The sequence below is a fragment of the Haemorhous mexicanus genome, chromosome 7, assembly GCF_027477595.1.
Source record: "Haemorhous mexicanus isolate bHaeMex1 chromosome 7, bHaeMex1.pri, whole genome shotgun sequence".
Taxonomy (NCBI): domain Eukaryota; kingdom Metazoa; phylum Chordata; class Aves; order Passeriformes; family Fringillidae; genus Haemorhous; species Haemorhous mexicanus.
Genome location: NC_082347.1, coordinates 12,690,185 through 12,708,709, shown reverse-complemented (window position 1 = coordinate 12,708,709; position 18,525 = coordinate 12,690,185). Strand labels below are relative to the sequence as shown.

General features: G+C 40.1%; 1 protein-coding gene across 5 annotated transcripts in view; it reads right to left on the bottom strand.

Annotated features, from left to right (window-relative positions):
• Positions 1-18,525, bottom strand: part of JMJD1C (jumonji domain containing 1C) — a 178,228-nt gene that overhangs the window by 32,987 nt on the left and 126,716 nt on the right. For 3 of the 5 annotated variants that reach the window (XM_059851108.1, XM_059851107.1, XM_059851110.1), the window contains 3 exons: positions 6,359-6,464; positions 1,482-1,606; positions 73-216 (listed from right to left, as the gene is read on the bottom strand). In XM_059851108.1, the coding sequence (XP_059707091.1) occupies positions 73-216; positions 1,482-1,606; positions 6,359-6,365 (276 nt within the window). In that variant the 5' untranslated portion in view covers positions 6,366-6,464. Of the gene's footprint in view, positions 1-72; positions 217-1,481; positions 1,607-6,358; positions 6,465-18,525 lie in introns of those variants that run through there. The other 2 variants (XM_059851109.1, XM_059851111.1) reach the window with 2 other exon arrangements.

Sequence of the window (18,525 nt, the reverse complement as noted above, 5' to 3'; positions counted from 1 at the left end):
GTGTCTTTAAACATGTATTTTTAACATTTGCAATATATGAAAATACTTAGGTAAAAAGATAAATGTATCTACGTGAACTGTGTTGCTGTTCTGGTTGGAACGAGACCGTCGGCGTGAAGTGATGCCAATATTTTCACCTTTCAACAAAGAGTGAACAACATCATCTAGAAAGGTCATCTGAACCATAGAAGGATCAACATTCTGAGGTTCTAACACCTGGTTTATGCAAAAAAAAAAAAAAAAAAAAAAAAAAGAGAGAAAAAAGAGAAGAGAGAAAATAACAATCCACAGATGTTCAGACAATGCCTAATCTGTATTTTCTGTACCAGTGTTCACCAGTCTATTTTGTGTGCTAAAGACTAATCAGAGAAAAGCCTACTTAATCCTGACAAGCAGAACTGACATATGACACAACAAATCCTGGGAACAGTGTCAAACAAAGCAAATATGTCTTTACATGCCATTGTAAAAATATTTTTTTTAAAAAAAAGCAAAAAATAGCCCACCACCCATTCCTTCCCCCTTCACTAACCTGCAAATTTAACAAGCTATTCATAGAAATAACCCCTAAGCAGTAATTACAATATAGAAATATTTCATAAAAATTAATATACTATAAATTATAATGCAGAAGCACATTACAGCACTGCTTTCAACAGAAGCAAAACTGCTACCAGAACCAAAATGACTGGAAAGAACAACTCTAGAACTGTTAAACATTATTTGTGAGAAATACTTCATAAAGTAGGAAATGCTAACCATATCTTCAAAGGACATGGCACAAAGTGAAAAAAGTAACATTTGGGGAATACTAATTTGAGCAAATTACGGGAAAGAACTTATCTGAATAATAGACTAGTCTTAAATTTTTACTGTCACACATGGTTTTGTCAGTCATTTCAAGGCAGATGGGTCATTCACTCTATTACTGTTGAGTCATCGCCCTACTCTCCTGAAATAGAATTCATTACTGCCATTAAAAATACCAGTATTAACTCTTTTTGCAACATCAAATTCTGTAATACAACTAAAACCTACCATAGCAAATATAAATTAGGGCTGCAGTAAATGCTTAATTCAATAAATTGCAGAAAGTGACTATTTCAATTGCTTGGAAAAGGTAACCATGACAGCAGAGCTGAAAGATTTCATTCTTGGGAAAAGAAATTCTCAACAGAGCAGACAGGGAAGACCAGTTCTTCAAACTGGATTGCTTTACTTCAAAGACTTCTATAGTCAAAGAGCAACAGCAGAACAAACTGTAGGACTGGTATTAATCATATCACTGCACAAATACTCAGCTTCAGGAAGATTTAACTGATAGCCCAACGCATATGTGCTATAGTTCCAGTGCAGTGATACCCTCAGCCTGCTGGAACTGAACCAACTTGGTGTGATTCTGAGTGCCACCAACAAAAATTAGAACCTCTCAAGGCACAGCTTACTTGCAGCTTTTTTGTGAGTATCATCCATCAACTCACCTGGTCATTCATAACCACCATAGTGCGGGTGAAGAGATCATGGTGAGTGATGATGCCAGTGAACCACTGGGTGGCAGAATCCTGTCTGTACACTCTCACCCTATAACCATTTAAGGAGTACGGACCTTTGGAAGGGGAAGAAATAAAAAAGCCATTGAGGAATGCAAAAAAAAAAAGCATACGTGAATTTTCCTACTTTCCTTTTTAATCTTCACAGCAAATATATAGTGCACATGGCATGGACAGCTAACCACAGATTCAGGAAGACATTTTGAAATGCAAATGATCCATATAAGTATGCTTTAAGGTTAATTCTGCTAACATTTTCAACATACAATTTTCTTATCTAACTAAATCTTTCTGCAACCATGATGACACATGATGGGAAAATTCCTGCCTGCGAACAGCAACCACAGAAAAGTAATCTGAAAAGCTATAAAGTGGCAGCAGCAGGTTATACAGAAGCCATCTAACAGGCTAGTCACATGCCCAGCTGCTTTGCTGGCTAAAAGATTTACATCTTGGTGGTTAGGCTCTGCATCTGCCAAGACTTTCCCATAAGTGACCACAGAGTTTCTCTCTATTACAACAAGCAGAAAGGCAATGGAATGATCCCGTGACTGCAATGGCCACACAAAACATTCAAGCACACACACACACACTGTGAACACTTCAGCTCCTGTTTTCAGACATACCAAATCCAAAGAAACCTCACACATTTTGCAAAGCTCAGCATAATTCGCTTCCAAAAGCCCATGGGGATGGGGAGCTATTGTGATACAGTACCTACTTTACAGTTTATTTCAAGACCCAGAAATCAAGACCTTACAGTTTTATTCATATTCAATGTCTTACTTGATCACTGGAACTCTTAAGTTTAACTGCACTTGGTGTTTATATGGCATTTTGATTAACCAAGCAACTCTACCACCAAGCTCGGTTCCAACTGTGTGGGTTTCGCTACTTCTGCAATCAAACCCCAGGTCCCAGGTCAGGCAAACAGGAAGGGAGGAAAAACCAGTCAGTGACAACCTACAAACAGCCTAACTTAAATGATTTAAGATTTAACTGTGGTTCAGTTGCTGAACCACACAGGCAAGGCCAGAATTTCCCTGTCTTTCCTAAAGATCAGTTTTTCCAAGCCCTGCCCAATATATTAAGCAAGCTCAAATATCTGCAGCAAATAGGCCAGGGACCTCACAGGTGACAGCTTTCTCTAGTAAAAAATATCCAGGATCACACAACTGGGTCTACTATCCCCTCTGCACGTGACAGTGTGCTACTGCAAGGACTGTTTTCAATGTCAACATTTGCCAGATCAAGAGAAGTGCAAAAGCGGTAATTATTCAGTAATTTCCAAGTAGTCTCTTGAAATACTTTTCACATGTGACTATATCATTTTTAAAACGAGCTGGGAAGAGAAACACCACAGCACAGCAGCCTTCTTATCCCCAATCCACATCATTCATGGCACAACTGAAACACTGAGACCTTCTGAACCCCCTGAGCAACCTTAACTGATGCCTGGAGTGCAGCACAGACAAGGGCCAGAAGTGTGCCAGCACAGGCACTGCCAATCACAGGTACATATGGGCAGAAAAGGAGGAAGAACCTACAAACTTATGTCTCACATTTCTGGTCTTGGACCAGACAGGGTTCCCATGGGGACACGTTTCCTGATGGCTTCTCTCCAACCCTTACTCCCTATGACCCTGCAGAACGCCTCCAGCTCAGCTCCCACACTTCTGACTGCCTGACCCATCCACATTCTCACATCTTGAACTTTTAAGGGCTGTCCCAAAGCTCTGCCTTATTCAGACAGTCTCAGGAAAATTCTGCCTGTGTCTCTTTGTGCAAATTTGCCATTCCTACTTTCCTATCCAATCTCCTCCTCTCTTGCATCCCACTGCTAAGTGCACAATGATTTTCAGTCTCTTGCATAAGCAGAACCAGCATCTCCCCAGCTTCTTGTCTCATTCCAGCATTACTGTGACTCCAGACCACTAGCTTCTAAGTCCTTTTCCCCAGTCTTCTCAGCTTACAAGCTCCATCGTTCCTTTCTCCAACAGCTTCCAGCTTCTCCCATACTCTCCTACATTGACCCAGTGCCAATTTCTTTCTTCTTACTCCTTGTTCTAATCTGTGTCCATCCTTCATTCCAGCTGTTACCCTATCTATTTTTAAAAGAGATTTTATCTACCTTTGAAAACAGTGGGTTGGGTTTTTTCTTATATGCTGATGAGATGGCAGGAAGAAGGAGAAAGACTGAACTGCAGTCACACAACATAGACCAGCTCAGCTCCAGCCCAGCCCAGCCACAAGCAGCCATTACAGGAAAAGCCTGGCTTTGTCTCCAGTCCCAGGCTGAATCACTCCAGCTACACATTGTTGAAACAGCCTGTGCAGTACTATGAGAAAGTATGTTCAGAGCTGAAGCACACTCGGTGTTTCAAGAGGATTGTTACACATGCAGCCTGAGATTGTAATGATAAAAAACTAATCGGAAGAAAGAAATAAAATATTTTAATTGTTAAAAATCAAAGACACTTCACTATGTTCCTTGAACCGGTTTTATTTGTCCCAAAAGTTTTCAACTTGGCCAAGTTTGGGAGGAGTTTCATTTTTTATTAAACAAGGAACAAACTACTTTCCTGCCAAAGCTACAATCTCTACTGCAAAGCATGCTGCTGTGACTGTAGCCCAAAGGAGAAGTTAAACGGGCCAATTTTTTTCTTTAGTCTCATTCTTGTAAATAATTGGACTGGTTTTGACTAAAATTCTCCCTCCTCAAATTGGCATGTTTCTTTCCAAATATTTGGAACCAGATTTTAATGCTTCTATCCAACCCTCTTCTTTCTTCAGATAAACTGTGTTTTAACTGCAAAAGTCAAAGTAGAAAATACTAAGTTATGGTATGAAGGTTTCAGCAGCACAGAAAACAAGGAAAAGGCTGGATACTAAAAATATTGTAGAGGATGAAGTACGAAAATGTGGTAATAACCTTAACAGATGCATCTAGACAAGGCAGAAGCGAAAATGTAGCTTAAATTGCAGGGAGCAAGAAAATGGAGGAGGTGAAGCAAACCAGAGAAGAGAGGAGAAAAGGAAGAGAACATGACCAGATTACAGCAGCTAGCACTGTCAGAGGGCTGTCTGTAAGCACTGGAAGATTCGTGCCAACGCAACGTCTGCGTGAGCAGGAGCAGATTCTGGGCAGGGAGACTGTGACAGCAGTCTCTGCTGACTGACCACAATCCCATGGGGCTGAGGCCAAGGCCCCAGTGAGGAGCATGTGTCTCCTCAGGTCACACATCACATCAGGAGAGCAGGTGGATCTAAAGCTTCTCCTCAGATGAGGACAACTAGCCTTCAAGGACATTGCCATGAGAATCATTTTATCACCTATATTACTATGTCCATATTATATATTAGTACCTATATTACTGCTCATTTGTGCACTTCTAAGCACAGAAACCTCTGTTTGAGAATCTCTATCTATGAAGACAAAAATACAGACCCTGGAATGATGGGAGAGGGTTGTGTGGGTGATGGGCTGACAGTCTCATTTAGATGACTATTTCAATACTGCTGGAGCTTTGCTCAACTACTGATTCTGTACCAATGTACACAGAGACTTTTACAATAGTCTTTACTGTCGTTACTCTAATGAAATACAATAAACAAGCTCAATTTCAGTTTCCTTTTTATATAACCCTAATTTGATTTTGCATCACCTCTCAATCCAGTTTTGTCAGCACATTTCATCAACAGACTATTAACTTGTATTGCATCTGATGATATCAAAAGTAAAATCCAAAATGTCTAACACCAACATGCCAACTTACTATCTAAACAATTCCACATGTTCATTTTTTCAGCTTCCTTTTTCTGTGGGCCCATAAGAATCATGTCTAGTCAAATGAGAAACTCCACAGAAGGAAAGACACAAGTTTTTTACTCTAAGTTCAGTATTATACTTACCATATTCTTTTTGTCTTCTGATCTCGGTTTTACCAAAGAGACTATAGACAGCAAGGAAACCTCAGAGCCATCCTTAAAATATCTGATTACTTACAGATTCCCTCCTAATCTTCATTTACAAAATGACTGCTTAAGCATTTTGTTCTGCAACTGCTTTCCTGGGGATTTTAGCCCAGAGCCCACAGAGGCTGGTTTCTGCCTCCTAGTAATAGGAACTCCTCTGCAGAGCTTCCTGAAACCTAATGAATACACTGCAAATGCATACAGTGTTTTTACTATCAGCAAGATTGCACCAAAATAATTTCTTCAAATTCATACTAGTTTTCTTGTAACTCGTATCTACAACGTAAATATTATTGTACACAGCTGTTTCTGCAAGCTCCCAACATTAGAATTGAGTTACAAATTGTAACTGATTTGAAAGTAACTTTTCACTCAGGGGGTGAGAGCGTGGGGTGGGGATCTGAAAGTATTCATCTGTGACAGAACTGTGAAGAACTACAAGCACAGACAGGTATCTGAGAAGTCATCACACGTAACAGTAACACTAACAGAGCACAGAACAGTTTTAAACATGCCAAAATGTGTGTGGAGGCCATTCATACACACTTATTTTCACAACAAACTTTATAAAATATCTACATTCAGACTAATGATATTCAGCTTTTGCTGTAATCACTAAAACATCAAACAAGTTAAGAACAGTCTGAAGCAAACAGCAACAGCTTCTTACAGTCTTGTTTCCTTGTATTAACAAATACTTCCAAAAAATAACTTCCAAGTTAAAAAATATATTCTCCATTATATCACAAATGCTATGGGATTAGTCCCACAAAAGTAATGGCCTTAAACTAGCTAACACAGAATATAAAAAACACAATTTCCCACATAATTACCTTGCATAAAAATCTCCTGAACCTTTTGTTCCTTTACCCAGGCTTTTACCTCCTCATGTAACTGCGGGTTATCCCTGAGAACTGGGTTTAGACTGTCTACGTCGTCCTAAAGTAGAGATTAAAAAAAGAACCATATGTTATGTTTACTTGTAACATTTTTGTTTATTTTCCTAGATGTATTTTAAAATACAGTATTAAGTCGTTAGATGCTAATTTTACTGATTGCCTACAAATCCCTGTACTATTTTTAGAGAAAACTTAAAAGCATAACAGAGTGCTAGAAGTTATTTCATGGGAACACAGTATGTCAGATCCCACATGTGGCCAGACTTGTAAGCTATTAATAGGATCACACTTTCATACTGTCTTACTACAAGCTAAAAATGCCCTCTAAAGACTTAGGTGCTCACAGGTATGCACAAAGGTTTAAATAATTACTAAATTTTGTTTTAAAAAAATTCTGGTTTCCATATCTGTAAAATGTAATAATATGGACATGTTGAGCATAAACACAGATATCAAACCTACAAATGTAACACATAAGCAGTATTTTAGGAGAAACAAGCATTCTGAGATAAACACCATTGCTGATTTTCAAATATGTTGGCCTTTGTTAATTAGGTAGTTTCAAATAAGACATGTTTTAATTTTTATTACAATCAGTCCTCCTGGAAAAGATTATTTTCCAGTATTTGGTAGGATATCATCTGGGAAATTAAGATATAGTCAGTAGCTCCTTGTAACAGAAAAAAAATTGGGCACAGAATCTGGTTCATAACCTTGCAAGCATGGCTTAAGAATCACCATTCATCTCTGGACTCCTAGAACACCTATTCCTCTATTTCAGAGCAAACTTGCTATTTCTGTCTTTGAGGCTGTGGCAGAAAAAAAAAAAAAGCCTGATGGCTTCTCATGCTGAAGATGGTCTTGGAAACCCATGAGCAGCACCAACATTCATTTATAGCAAGAGAACTTCAGACAGCTAAAATAATGAGTGCAATTCTCCACATAAAAAATGTAGAATGCTTTATCAGTACTGCAGCTGAGATAAAGCAATTTCTTTCCTTGATCTCCAGCAAGTTCCTTGATGTTTCACAATTTATTATGAAGAGCTCCAGCCACAGAACACAAAGATACAAGTAACACCCAGTGAATCGTGCATTGCTGCCAGGCCCTCCAGTGACACAAGCAATTTCCCTCTATTCATCTGGATGAGATTATTCCTGCTAACTCACTGATCACAGGATATCTATTTCCAATTCAAAATTCACTTCCTGACACTTGGAGATTTGCTGTGCTCCACTATGGAGAAGGCATCAATGCTTTGGTTATTAGAGAAAATAACTCTCTCTATACTTATGCTTCTACAAAGGATATGGCCTTGGATTGAAGAAATGGTCAAGATGACCATTTTAATACATGGAAATTGGAACAAATTGAAAGGGAAGGAAGATCAACAGGACCTCTACCACAAGGTTCAAAATACCAACCAGATAAGTATGCTGCTAGCCTTAACAGAGGCACAAGAGGGTGATAACTAAAATTTATTCAAGGATGGCCACTCCCAAAGCAGTTTAAAAAAGAGTATTGGCTATTTTGCCGACATGTGCAAATCCATTTGTGCAATGATCCTACGTAGAGAAAAAACATCACCAGCACTGGGAAGAGGGAATTATTTGCCAGGGGAACACAACAGATCCTGGAACCGGAGCTGAGTGATGATCAATCATCTGTCCTCCTTCCCATGCACTGTCTTTCACAGCAGCTGCAAGAGACTCCTGCACCAAAAATTTCCCCACTCAGATCCACATGCACTGCATCAAAGCAACAGACTGAGGACTGCAATACTGAGGTTGGCTGACCTACAAATGCAATTGATGTGCAGCTCTTGGACATTTTGAGTAATCGCTTCAGCTGCACCTAAGAAAATTTGTATCCTCATTTGGAGATTATACACATTGATTAAGTACCATGAAATCAAGCCTGTTACTCTTAACATGATACTATTTTTATGAGTACTTTACACAAAGTTTTTGAGTCTCTATGTCATCTTAAGCCACTTTGGATTTGTTTCCTGAAGGCAACACATACTGGTGATTTTTTTTTTTTTTTTTTTTTTTTTTTTTTTTTTTTTTTTTTTTTTTTTAGATTTTAGATCCTTCCTAAGCATCCTGGCCTTCTTTGAACTTGACACTGAAGATACTGTCCATCCTACATACAGTACATTTGAACCTCTACCTCCTGTTCAGATGCATGACATCAGCATGCTTGGCTGAGAGTGCTCCCTGTGAATACATAGAAAAAGAGACTGCAAAGTCCATTTTGTATTTATCTCCCCACCCTTGGAGAAAGACAAGCTCAAAGATAAGCTACAAAAGGCACAAGTTAGGTCAAAGACCCATTACACAAACTGCATGCAGGTGTGACTGGGATTATGTGGATGATATCAAAGAGAGCCCAGAGTTTCTGAATATACACACAATACACATTTAACACATCAATCACAGGGTAGGGGGAAGATACTAAAAGAGCAAGTTTCTGTAATTTCAAAAATTCTGTTCTTTTGTGTACATGTATCTGTGAAGAAATGCGTATGCCATGACTTACCTTTTTCCATCTGTAGTCTTAAATCTGAATATCTAAAACCCAGGAAATTAATTGCATAATGTGTTAAAACTATAAAGCAGTGGCCTTAACCACACAGTCTCAGCACACATCACAAACTCTGGCAAAAGCAGGGAGAGGACAACAGGCAAAGCTGATGACTTGCAGTCTTTCCCCAGTTCACCACTGAAGACAGGCAGATGACTCTGCAGTTCCCAGTTCTTTTCCTTACCCTGTGTTTATATTGCTTAAGGAACAATTACTGTCTACAGATTTGAACCTTGGCAATTGTAACCAACCCTCAGTTTTCCTCTTCTTAGCTGATGCAGCATGATTGACAGACTAACCTCCAGAAGATTTAAATGCCCTGCAGGATTTTCCTCCAGACTTTTCCTCATTTGAAAGTAGTTTTACAAACGGAAGTTATGGTACCCTCTCCTAAACTAGTTTTTCCACAAGTCCTGGAATATCTCCTCCAGAAGGATGTTAATACTGGTTTGGAATCCTTATGCAAATCAGGATGCAAATCATATAAAGGGGACTGTTATAGTCTTCTTCAAGTCTACTGGAGGAAGCTCTTCATGTACTTCAAGTGGCAGTGCCTCTTGCTCCACAAATGACTACATGCAACAGAAGACAAAACACCTATAGGCTAGGAAAGTATGGTTGAGATAACCCCTCCTGCCCTTCTGGAAAACAGTCACATGAGGCAATGTGACTATCAGAAGCTTGCCAATCTATGACTAGTTTTTCCCATCTTTGCTGATATTCTTCCTTCTTTCTAGATCAAAAGAGGAATTCACTTCTGGTGGACTAGACTTTACGCTTAATTATCCAAAGAGCTGGGTCAGCTGCATGTCTCTCTAGGTGATCATTCTCACCTGCTGGGGATGTGTCTGACTGCAATGAAGTCCTGAGAAGAATAGAGAATGAAATTTTCCCCCAAGTATCAAAAAAGATGCTGTGCTTTTCTAAGTATATCTGTTCTTTATCCTTGTGCAAAACGATACAAACAGGTTGAAAACACAGGCCATACCATCAGGTTAAGATATCACAGTGCTCTAACCAGGAAGGAGAAATTTTTGTTCAGAGAAGCATTTTCAAAGAGTTTATTCAGACATAATAAAATAACTAAAAATAATTTATCATTCAGAGTCACAGGTGAACCAGTGCTTACATCACTTACCATGTGTCAAAATTCCTTTGAGATCAAGCAGGAATTTCAAGACAGTACCCACAGAAAAACAAGTCAAAATCCCAATGAGAATTATCCTTCTTGCTCTCCATCCACAAAAAAAATATTGTTCAAGACACTGAGAGCTATCCCCAGATGTGCTGAACCTGCCCATTGCCCAAAGACCAAACAAAGTGCCCCGAAAGGCTCAAATGACCAGAAGTTCCTTTTGCCTTTTGGGCAGCCAGGTATGAATGTGCTAGGAAAGCCTACATATTTCCACAGGCACCTCCTCCAAAAGACCTGAACTACTGAAGCAACACATTTCCTCAGCATTCTACAATACTCTTCCAAGTCATCATTCAGACACTTGGGAGGCAGAAATTAATTCATGAAGAGATGAAACCCTGGAGCAAAAAGGAACAAAGAAATGGATTCCAATAGCTGCTCCTACCCCCAGTCACACAGCCCACATGCTGCTTATGGGACAGTGCACGCACTCCAGTCAGCTGTCAACTCTCCACTGTCAGTGAAGAAGAGAAGGAGAACTGACAATATGAGCTCCAGGTAAGCCAGTCCTAGAAAAACAGTAGCTTTTGGCATTAAAAAGGCTTAAATCAGAGCCCTGAAGACTACATCTCAACACATATCACACATCAGGAACCTGCAAACCTTCATTCAGGAAACCTCCTTCCTTGGTCATGGTGTCTCTGCATTTGGCTTCATGTATCAAGGGCATCTTTCTAATATCAGTAGGAACTCATTTCAGCTAGTGTTTTCCAGAGAAAGACTAAGTAGATTTTGCAGTCCTCGCAAAGGTCAACGCCACATTAGTCCTCACCATCTGTGGCTTAATTAACTATAGCGTCCTCTGGCTGCTTAGAGGTTTTCTGATAATTTAGGACACGAATTAGATGAAAACTAGTACATAACCAACTTGACAGTCCTGTTTACAATGCTTACACAGTGTGCACTGCACACTGAAATAAGCATTTTGTCAGGACTTTAATGGTAGAGGGACAACATTTAAATTCAAACAGTGCAAATGAAAACCTCAAAGCGTCCTGAACCTTCAATTTTGTTCTTGTTTCATGAGTGAATATTACCTTCTATAAAATCAGACCCCAACCCTTTTTCTCTCCTTTTGCAGCAAGTCATTTGTACAACTGCACTGAACTTCAGCTGCATAGAAATTAGGTATGAGAACTGCAGTGTGAAAACAAGCCAACACTTCCCTACTGATTGCCACAAGTCTTTAGAGAGCAGAATAGTAGCATCAAAAAGCACTTTTCAAAATCTAAGCTGCTGAGAATTTACACTAGTCCTCTAATTCCAATTTTTTATTATTTTCTCCCATAAAAAAGATGAACTATTATACCTACACTCAGCCTCAAACACATTCATGCCAATTTTCCACCCTCATTTGAAAGCAGGCCTGTACAACTCTCTCCTTATTTTCATTTCTTGATAACCAGCAAAATCCTTTTCTTTCATCTTTCACTGATGTCACCTGACATATGTGATTATATCACTGATCTGTAATCTCTTTCACTGACAGTAAGTTGTAACAAACCTTCAATCTTAACATTGTCCTGCTTGACATCAGAATGAGAAAAAACACACAAAATGCAGACAGGCAGAATACCAAATATCATAACAAGAACATCACCTACGAACTGGTAGTATCCCTCTGCCCTTCTACCAGACTTTTTTTCAGTGGCAAAAGATAAGAATCTAAATAAAACACAGAAAAAACTGGCAGCAACTGACACCCCTGAGGGTATTACCAGGCAGGCGCTGAGGTTGCCATACAGACCACACCAGAACTTCGGAGGGAAATGACCAAATTTAGATGAGTCTAAATAGAGATCTCCTGCAGCTTCCTCCTAGATACACAGCATGCATAAACCACTGGTAACCAGAATATTCCTGATTTCTCTCTGACAAGTGAAAGGCTACCCCAGCTGCCACGCCAGCGCAGCTGCTGGGCAGGAGGTCAGCCAGGCACGGCAGGGCTGTGCTGCACAGCCACACCAGAGGGGACAGCTCTGGAACCCACTGACCCGAGCAGGGCAACCTCCCTCCTGCTCCACGCTTCTCATCGAGAGCAACGCCACCCACAGACAGCAAGGCTGGAAAGCAAGAAAGGCTAGAAAGTTTTTTGGGGAGATTGTAACTTCCCAGTTTACCTTAAACGGCTTTGTCTGAGCTGAGAGAAGAGGCTTAGGCTTAGCAGGCGACGCTAGCGCTTTCTATGTAAACCCAACCCACACTTGACCTATTTTCTGCTGTTCTGAGCGCACAGTCACAATTTACCTCCTTCAAACCCGGCAGCTGCTGGGCTACATCTGAACCAGTTAAGTCAAGCTTGAAGGCACAACCCTGACCCCTCCACCAGAAACAAAGTCGAGCCGAGGTCAGCCCTGCTTACACGTGCGCAGAGGCACGGCCACAAGGGGAAAGCAGGGATGGGCAGTGACGCTCACCCTGCACTCAGGGGCCAGGACAGACAACTGGGATAACTAATCCCCACCCAGCAAGGGGCTCTGAATGCACTGTTCCAAGGACAAATGCTTATAGATAGTTCAGACCACAAACATTTAAAGATTAGGGGTTATTTTCAGTGTGTAACAGCAACGACTATGTTTCTGTAAGTAGGAAGTTAAAATTATAAGGGGAAAAAAAAAGGATACGAATTTAGTGATTTTCCAACTGTCAGTAAAGTTAACATTTCTCAGGAAAAGCCATCAACGATTTTTCTGCTGCTCCCCACTCTTCCCTATGCATAGTACTCCTCCCCACACACTCCTACTCCCTTCCTCATTTTACCTCAGGAGTTGAAACTGATTTTAAAATTTTAACTATCAGGTTTGAGAACCAACGGATCAGGGCTACACACACTTCTCCAAGTCCTGATTTCAGGCTTGAAGATGCATCATCACACTGGTTTGTTCAGATCTAGAACTGGTATACTAACATTAGGAACATAAATATACGGGGTGGGGGGAAATCTGACTTTTAGTCTAATATTCTCCATGATTTTAACTAACACACACAAAAATCAACAGAGGTATTTGCCTTCCTATAAACTATCAATACCTCAGGTGAAATGGGCATTACATTTTACAAGTCAGCTTATTATTCTTCTATCTGTAGATGACAATCTGGTGTGAGAAGGCAGAGAGGAAATCAGAACAGCATGAACACAGACAGGATGAACATCCAGCAGGAAAGTAAGCAACAACCAATGGATAAGCAAAACCAAACCTGGGCTAGATAAGTATTGTCAATAACTAGTCTAAGAACTGCTCTAGTGGCATCTACAATAGTCTTGCATGTGAAAATAGAGATTAAAAAAATAGATGACCCTTATGCTCACAAATTACGTTACTCTCTCTCTCTGAGCAGCTAGGACAATCTGGGTCAGAAAAGCAAATTCTTTCCCCCAAGTCAGGTATCATTTAGCATCTAAGACTTCCCAAAAAAAGTGGCTCCTAACCACAAAACAGAGGAGCTTTCAGCTTCCACCTAGAACACTGTGGTGACCGTCTGCACTACTTATATTCTTCCACATACAGACAAATAAAGGTCAAATGAACTACACCACTCCATCTCCGCCTTCTCTCCCATTCTGCTGACACAGCCACACATTTGCTTTTCTTTCATTTTCCACTGAATCACATTTCCTTCCACTTCCTCAGGGCAGGCTCCACATTTTTATCACCACCATCTCAGCAATATGCAACTTGTACTGATTTGGCATTTTGTTTTTTCTAATTGTAAGAGAAACGGGGAGGGAGTACTGGTCCTAAGCTACTCAGTCATGTGGCAATACTGGAACAGCCTTTGAGTCACTAAGCAACTCACTGCCACTATGGGAAAAGAAACCTCAAAGTGCAGACATTTCCCTGAAGCAAGCAATTAGCAGAGTGAAGTTGATGCTAACAAGGAGACCTGCTAAGTAAGTAGATTGAAGAAATCTCTTTTGTACATTGATATTAAAATTTAAACTGAGACTAAGACACCCTGTGAATTGTGAACAGCTTTCAGAAGGTATTCAACAAGACCCAAATCACATCAGCTGAAGGACAAGCTGTATGGATGTCAGCATCTCTATGCAAAAGAGAAAGCACATTCTGTGGATCTGTACTGGTCTGTCCAGACCAGTTGTCTGGACTAGTGGGCAACCAGAAATCAAGCCAAAACAACAGACACTGACCACTTTACAACAGACACATCTTGCTTGCATGAGGGACAGCAGAGGTTATCTGTGGCAGCTGGCAGTGGCAGCTGGAAGGCTGTGTACCACCACCACAGAAAATGACTGACCACACAGGTCATCTCTTAGCTCACAACAGTCACCTCCATCAAATCTTTTAGCAGTTGCATTACTCGGCAGGACCATATTTCTTGACAAGACTACTGAGATCTTACTGAAGTGAAGAGCAAAGGCCTCTCAATTCAGTTCTGCAGAAGAAAACTGCAGAAAACTGTCCAATACGTACCAATGTGATGACAGATCCCAGAATCAACACCACCTCCTAGAGATATCCATCAGTGTATCACTCTTGTGAATGACTCCCTGCTCTGGAATTTGAACTACCACCAGCTGAGATTACCAACAGTAACCTAGTCTCTCCTGCAGATATCCTCAATCCTCTTTACCAAACAGGAAGTCCAGTAACATACAACTTTCCAGCTCCTTTCCTCTGTAACTCATGAGGATTATGGGCAGAAGACAAATCCCTACGAACAATAAAAATATTTTAAGGTTTTTTTTTTAAGGCAGAAAGAATATATCAGGTATCATCCAAATGTTCTTGAAACCCAGTGCGTTTTAGTCCACTAAATTACATTAATGTTTTATTTTCAAGTGACTTTCAGAGATCTATTTGATAATGTGTTTCTTAGAATACAAATACATACATGTTGGCCCATATGCTGGTATTATGAAAGTAGATAAAAATAAACTAATTTTTCTCACATTTTAAAAGTACCACTGTATTTGCAGAGAACTTTTCAAAGTTAATTTCTAACAGGACTTAAAGCAGCACTATCTTTTTTTTTCCTGCAGAGAGCTCCATTATGACCTGCTGGAGCCTTTTTAGGAATTTTCCCTATAAATAACAGATCTGACCAGCTGGGACATATATCATAGCTGGATTAACACTACAGCTCTCTGCAACTCTGGAGAAAGCAGAGGATATGCTTTTTACAGACCTGATGAATAATAGTCTTGCAAAGAGGAAAGATTAAATTGCTAATCAGAAAACAGGGATGTTTCAGTTATTGCTGCAATAAAGTCCCTGGGGTAAACTTAGGTAAGTCATTCAGAGTTTAAAATTGATACAATGATCTTCTATTTCACCATATTTTTTTCACAGACAAATCTCCTAGCATGTAGAACCAAAAAATTCCTATTGAAGACATAATTCAAAATTGAACTACATCACTTGGGGAAGAAAACAAAGAAGAAGAAAAAAGCTCAAACCTGTCAAGCACCATAATTCAGCCACCAAGTCTTATGCATTCTGAAACCTGCTTTAACCTGATTTTATCTCCCACATATCAAAATGGTGTGACATGGCAATAAGACAATTAAAGGAAAGAAAACATCCAAATGGGGTAAAACCCCTGCCTCTATGCTTGAAATATAATTTCTAAACTGCATGCTTAAAAATCACAACTAAAATCACAAAAAATGTAATGATTAGTGAGATGCACAGAAATAACTACGATTCAAACTCACTTGCTCAGCAAAAGCATTAAAATACTACCCTCAATAATACTAGCAGATACACTCAAGTAGAGGAGGTTACAGGGGAAGAAAGGGAATAGTTAACTAATTCCATTCACAAGACAGGAAATGTTTGCTAGATTAAAGGGGGGGTTCAGTATTTACAAACAATAGTAGAAAAAAAGACTTTATAACTGTAAATGCTAGTATACTGTTAAAAATAAATAATGCTCTGTACATCAAGCCCTCCATAAACCCTTGGTAAAGTTATTCCAACATCTAAGAAAACAGCAAGATTCATATTTAGTTTTAATTTTGAAAATTCAAGTTGGTTTAAAATTACTTGAGTTTCTCCCCAGATGTCTGGCCTGGAAAAAGAATTAGGTACACAGACCTGGAACTGTTATGGCTCTCAACCTCTACTAACTGTAGCTTGCTGAAGGCTGTGGAGCCGTTCCCGTGAAGCAGTAATCCCAGACTACAAATTATTACTTCTATTAGTGTAATTTCAAAAATACATTCTGTAAGAAAAAGGTCTAGAGCTGCAGCCAGAACAAAGGGACATTGTATCCAAGGGAGGAACGAAAGCAAACAAACCCATGAGCACTTCACCAAATGAGCTACTGTGTTATCATTTCAAGATAAGGCTTAATTTGGGTAAGAACACATTTTCATGAAACTCAAGTTTGCCCCTACCTGAAATGCAGGAATGCCTACTCTCTTCCTGCTCTGGGTACAAACTCCCATGCAACACTGCAGAGTTTACAATCACACTTCTGGGATCCCTAAAGCACCGAAGATTCCCAGTCCCAACAAAGAGCAGCTTGGGAAATCAAGAACACAGGGGCAAAGCAGCAACTGGTTATAATGTGAAACAGACTTCTCTAGGAGCTGACTCTGAGTCTGGATTACAGAAGTAGGGCTGGTCAGGACCACCACATAAGAAAAATACTTTAAACTTTCATTTTTAATAGATGAAACAGAAATTTTAAGGACTCAGAACCAAGAATAGGGCTTCCTTCACTTACTACTGAGTGGTATTTTCCATGGATTTTTACTGGTGAAAAAGTAATCACTTGTGATCAAACACAGGACTTTTTTACCCAGAAACACTGGATGGATTTTTAAACTCAGTAATCCCAAGCATGGCATTTCAGAAGTACCAAAATACTACAGTAAAAGGATTTAATATTCACCTTCAAAGAAGCAGGTTTTGTTCTATGTCTTCCATTGTGAAATCCAGTCTTTTAATTACTTACTCAAATACTACCTCCTAGAATAGGATCAATAAAATCAAATCATTGAACTGGTTTTTCAGAAATTGTAGGAAGAATATCACAAAGGAAGGAAAACTGTTTTCCTGTGGATCTGAGTATCATCTGCATTGTAATAACCTCAGCTTATCCCAAGGACCTCTCAAATCTTTCCCCATTCCTCCTTGTGTACCTTCCCCCAGCTTCAGCAGTTCCACCTGAACTGGTGGAGCCACACTATTTGTGTCACCTTCCTGTGACTGATGGCCTCCCCTCCACACTGCTCACTTCTCTAAGGCTTGTAGATCTGAAGAACTCCACTCCTGAGCCAAACCTTGCTAAGAGACAAAAAAAATTACTGAAGTTCTTACTTCTTACCAGGTTCAAGGTAAAACAGAAAGCTGCCATTTTATTCCATCTCTTTTGAGAAAACAGAGAAGGCTCTCAAACAAGAAGCTCTTCTTCAAAGAGAAGCACAAATACAAGCTCAGGGCAAATGATGTACTCGTCTCTCTGACTCTACAAATGGAGGGTGCCAATCCCTCCTCCCTCATTCCTCTCCTTTTGTGAGCACTGGGATGAAACTCTCCTGTCCTGCACGTGTTCTGGGAGTGAGGACTGCTATGAGTCATCTGACCCACTTCTAGCTGGACGCAGCTTTGTGCTTCCCCACATGTTGGAGCCGAGCACTTCAACTCGAAGTGTTGGTAACGAGCTGTTTAGACCATCGCTCTTTACAAGGCTGCCAGGGAAGCCAGCTGGACTCCTTATGGGTGGTCCAGAGACATGGGAAAGAATCGAGACAGTTCTTCAGCACAACACTAAGAGGAGTTAAAGATGCAGAAAGCCGTGTGTGCCTGGGTTGTCTGTGGAGGAACCGAAAGCAGGAGGGGAGCACAGAGGTTCTGTGGCCGGCACCCGGAGCTCCCGAGCTGCTTCTGGCAACCTCAAAGGGTGGGACCAACCCCAAAGGCTCCCGCCTGCCCATCAGTGGAGGTAAAAGTTTATGGGAAAAGCAATTTTCAGCTGCAGTAGTTATTTTTAAGCCTGAAGCCTAAAGTAAGAGAAGCCTGAAAGATGAGTGCACATATAATTATGGGGTGCTTAAAATACAGAGAGAAAAATACTATTTTATCCCTGTTTCAAGATGCTTAAAGAATTTATGCGCACATGTCATTACTATACAAGCCCAGCTTACTTGCTCCTACAAGCAAACAAGTCATGGAACCCAAAGGCATCTAGGTCTGAAATATCCAATGTCTGCACATAATGAACAGAAAAGCAGAGCAGTGGTGTTGCCCATGGCCCTTCACTCAAGTCTTTCTTAATGGCATATATGACTTGAATTTGCAATAGGTCAAGATAAGTGTATATTAGCTCCTGTATCTGATGTACCTAC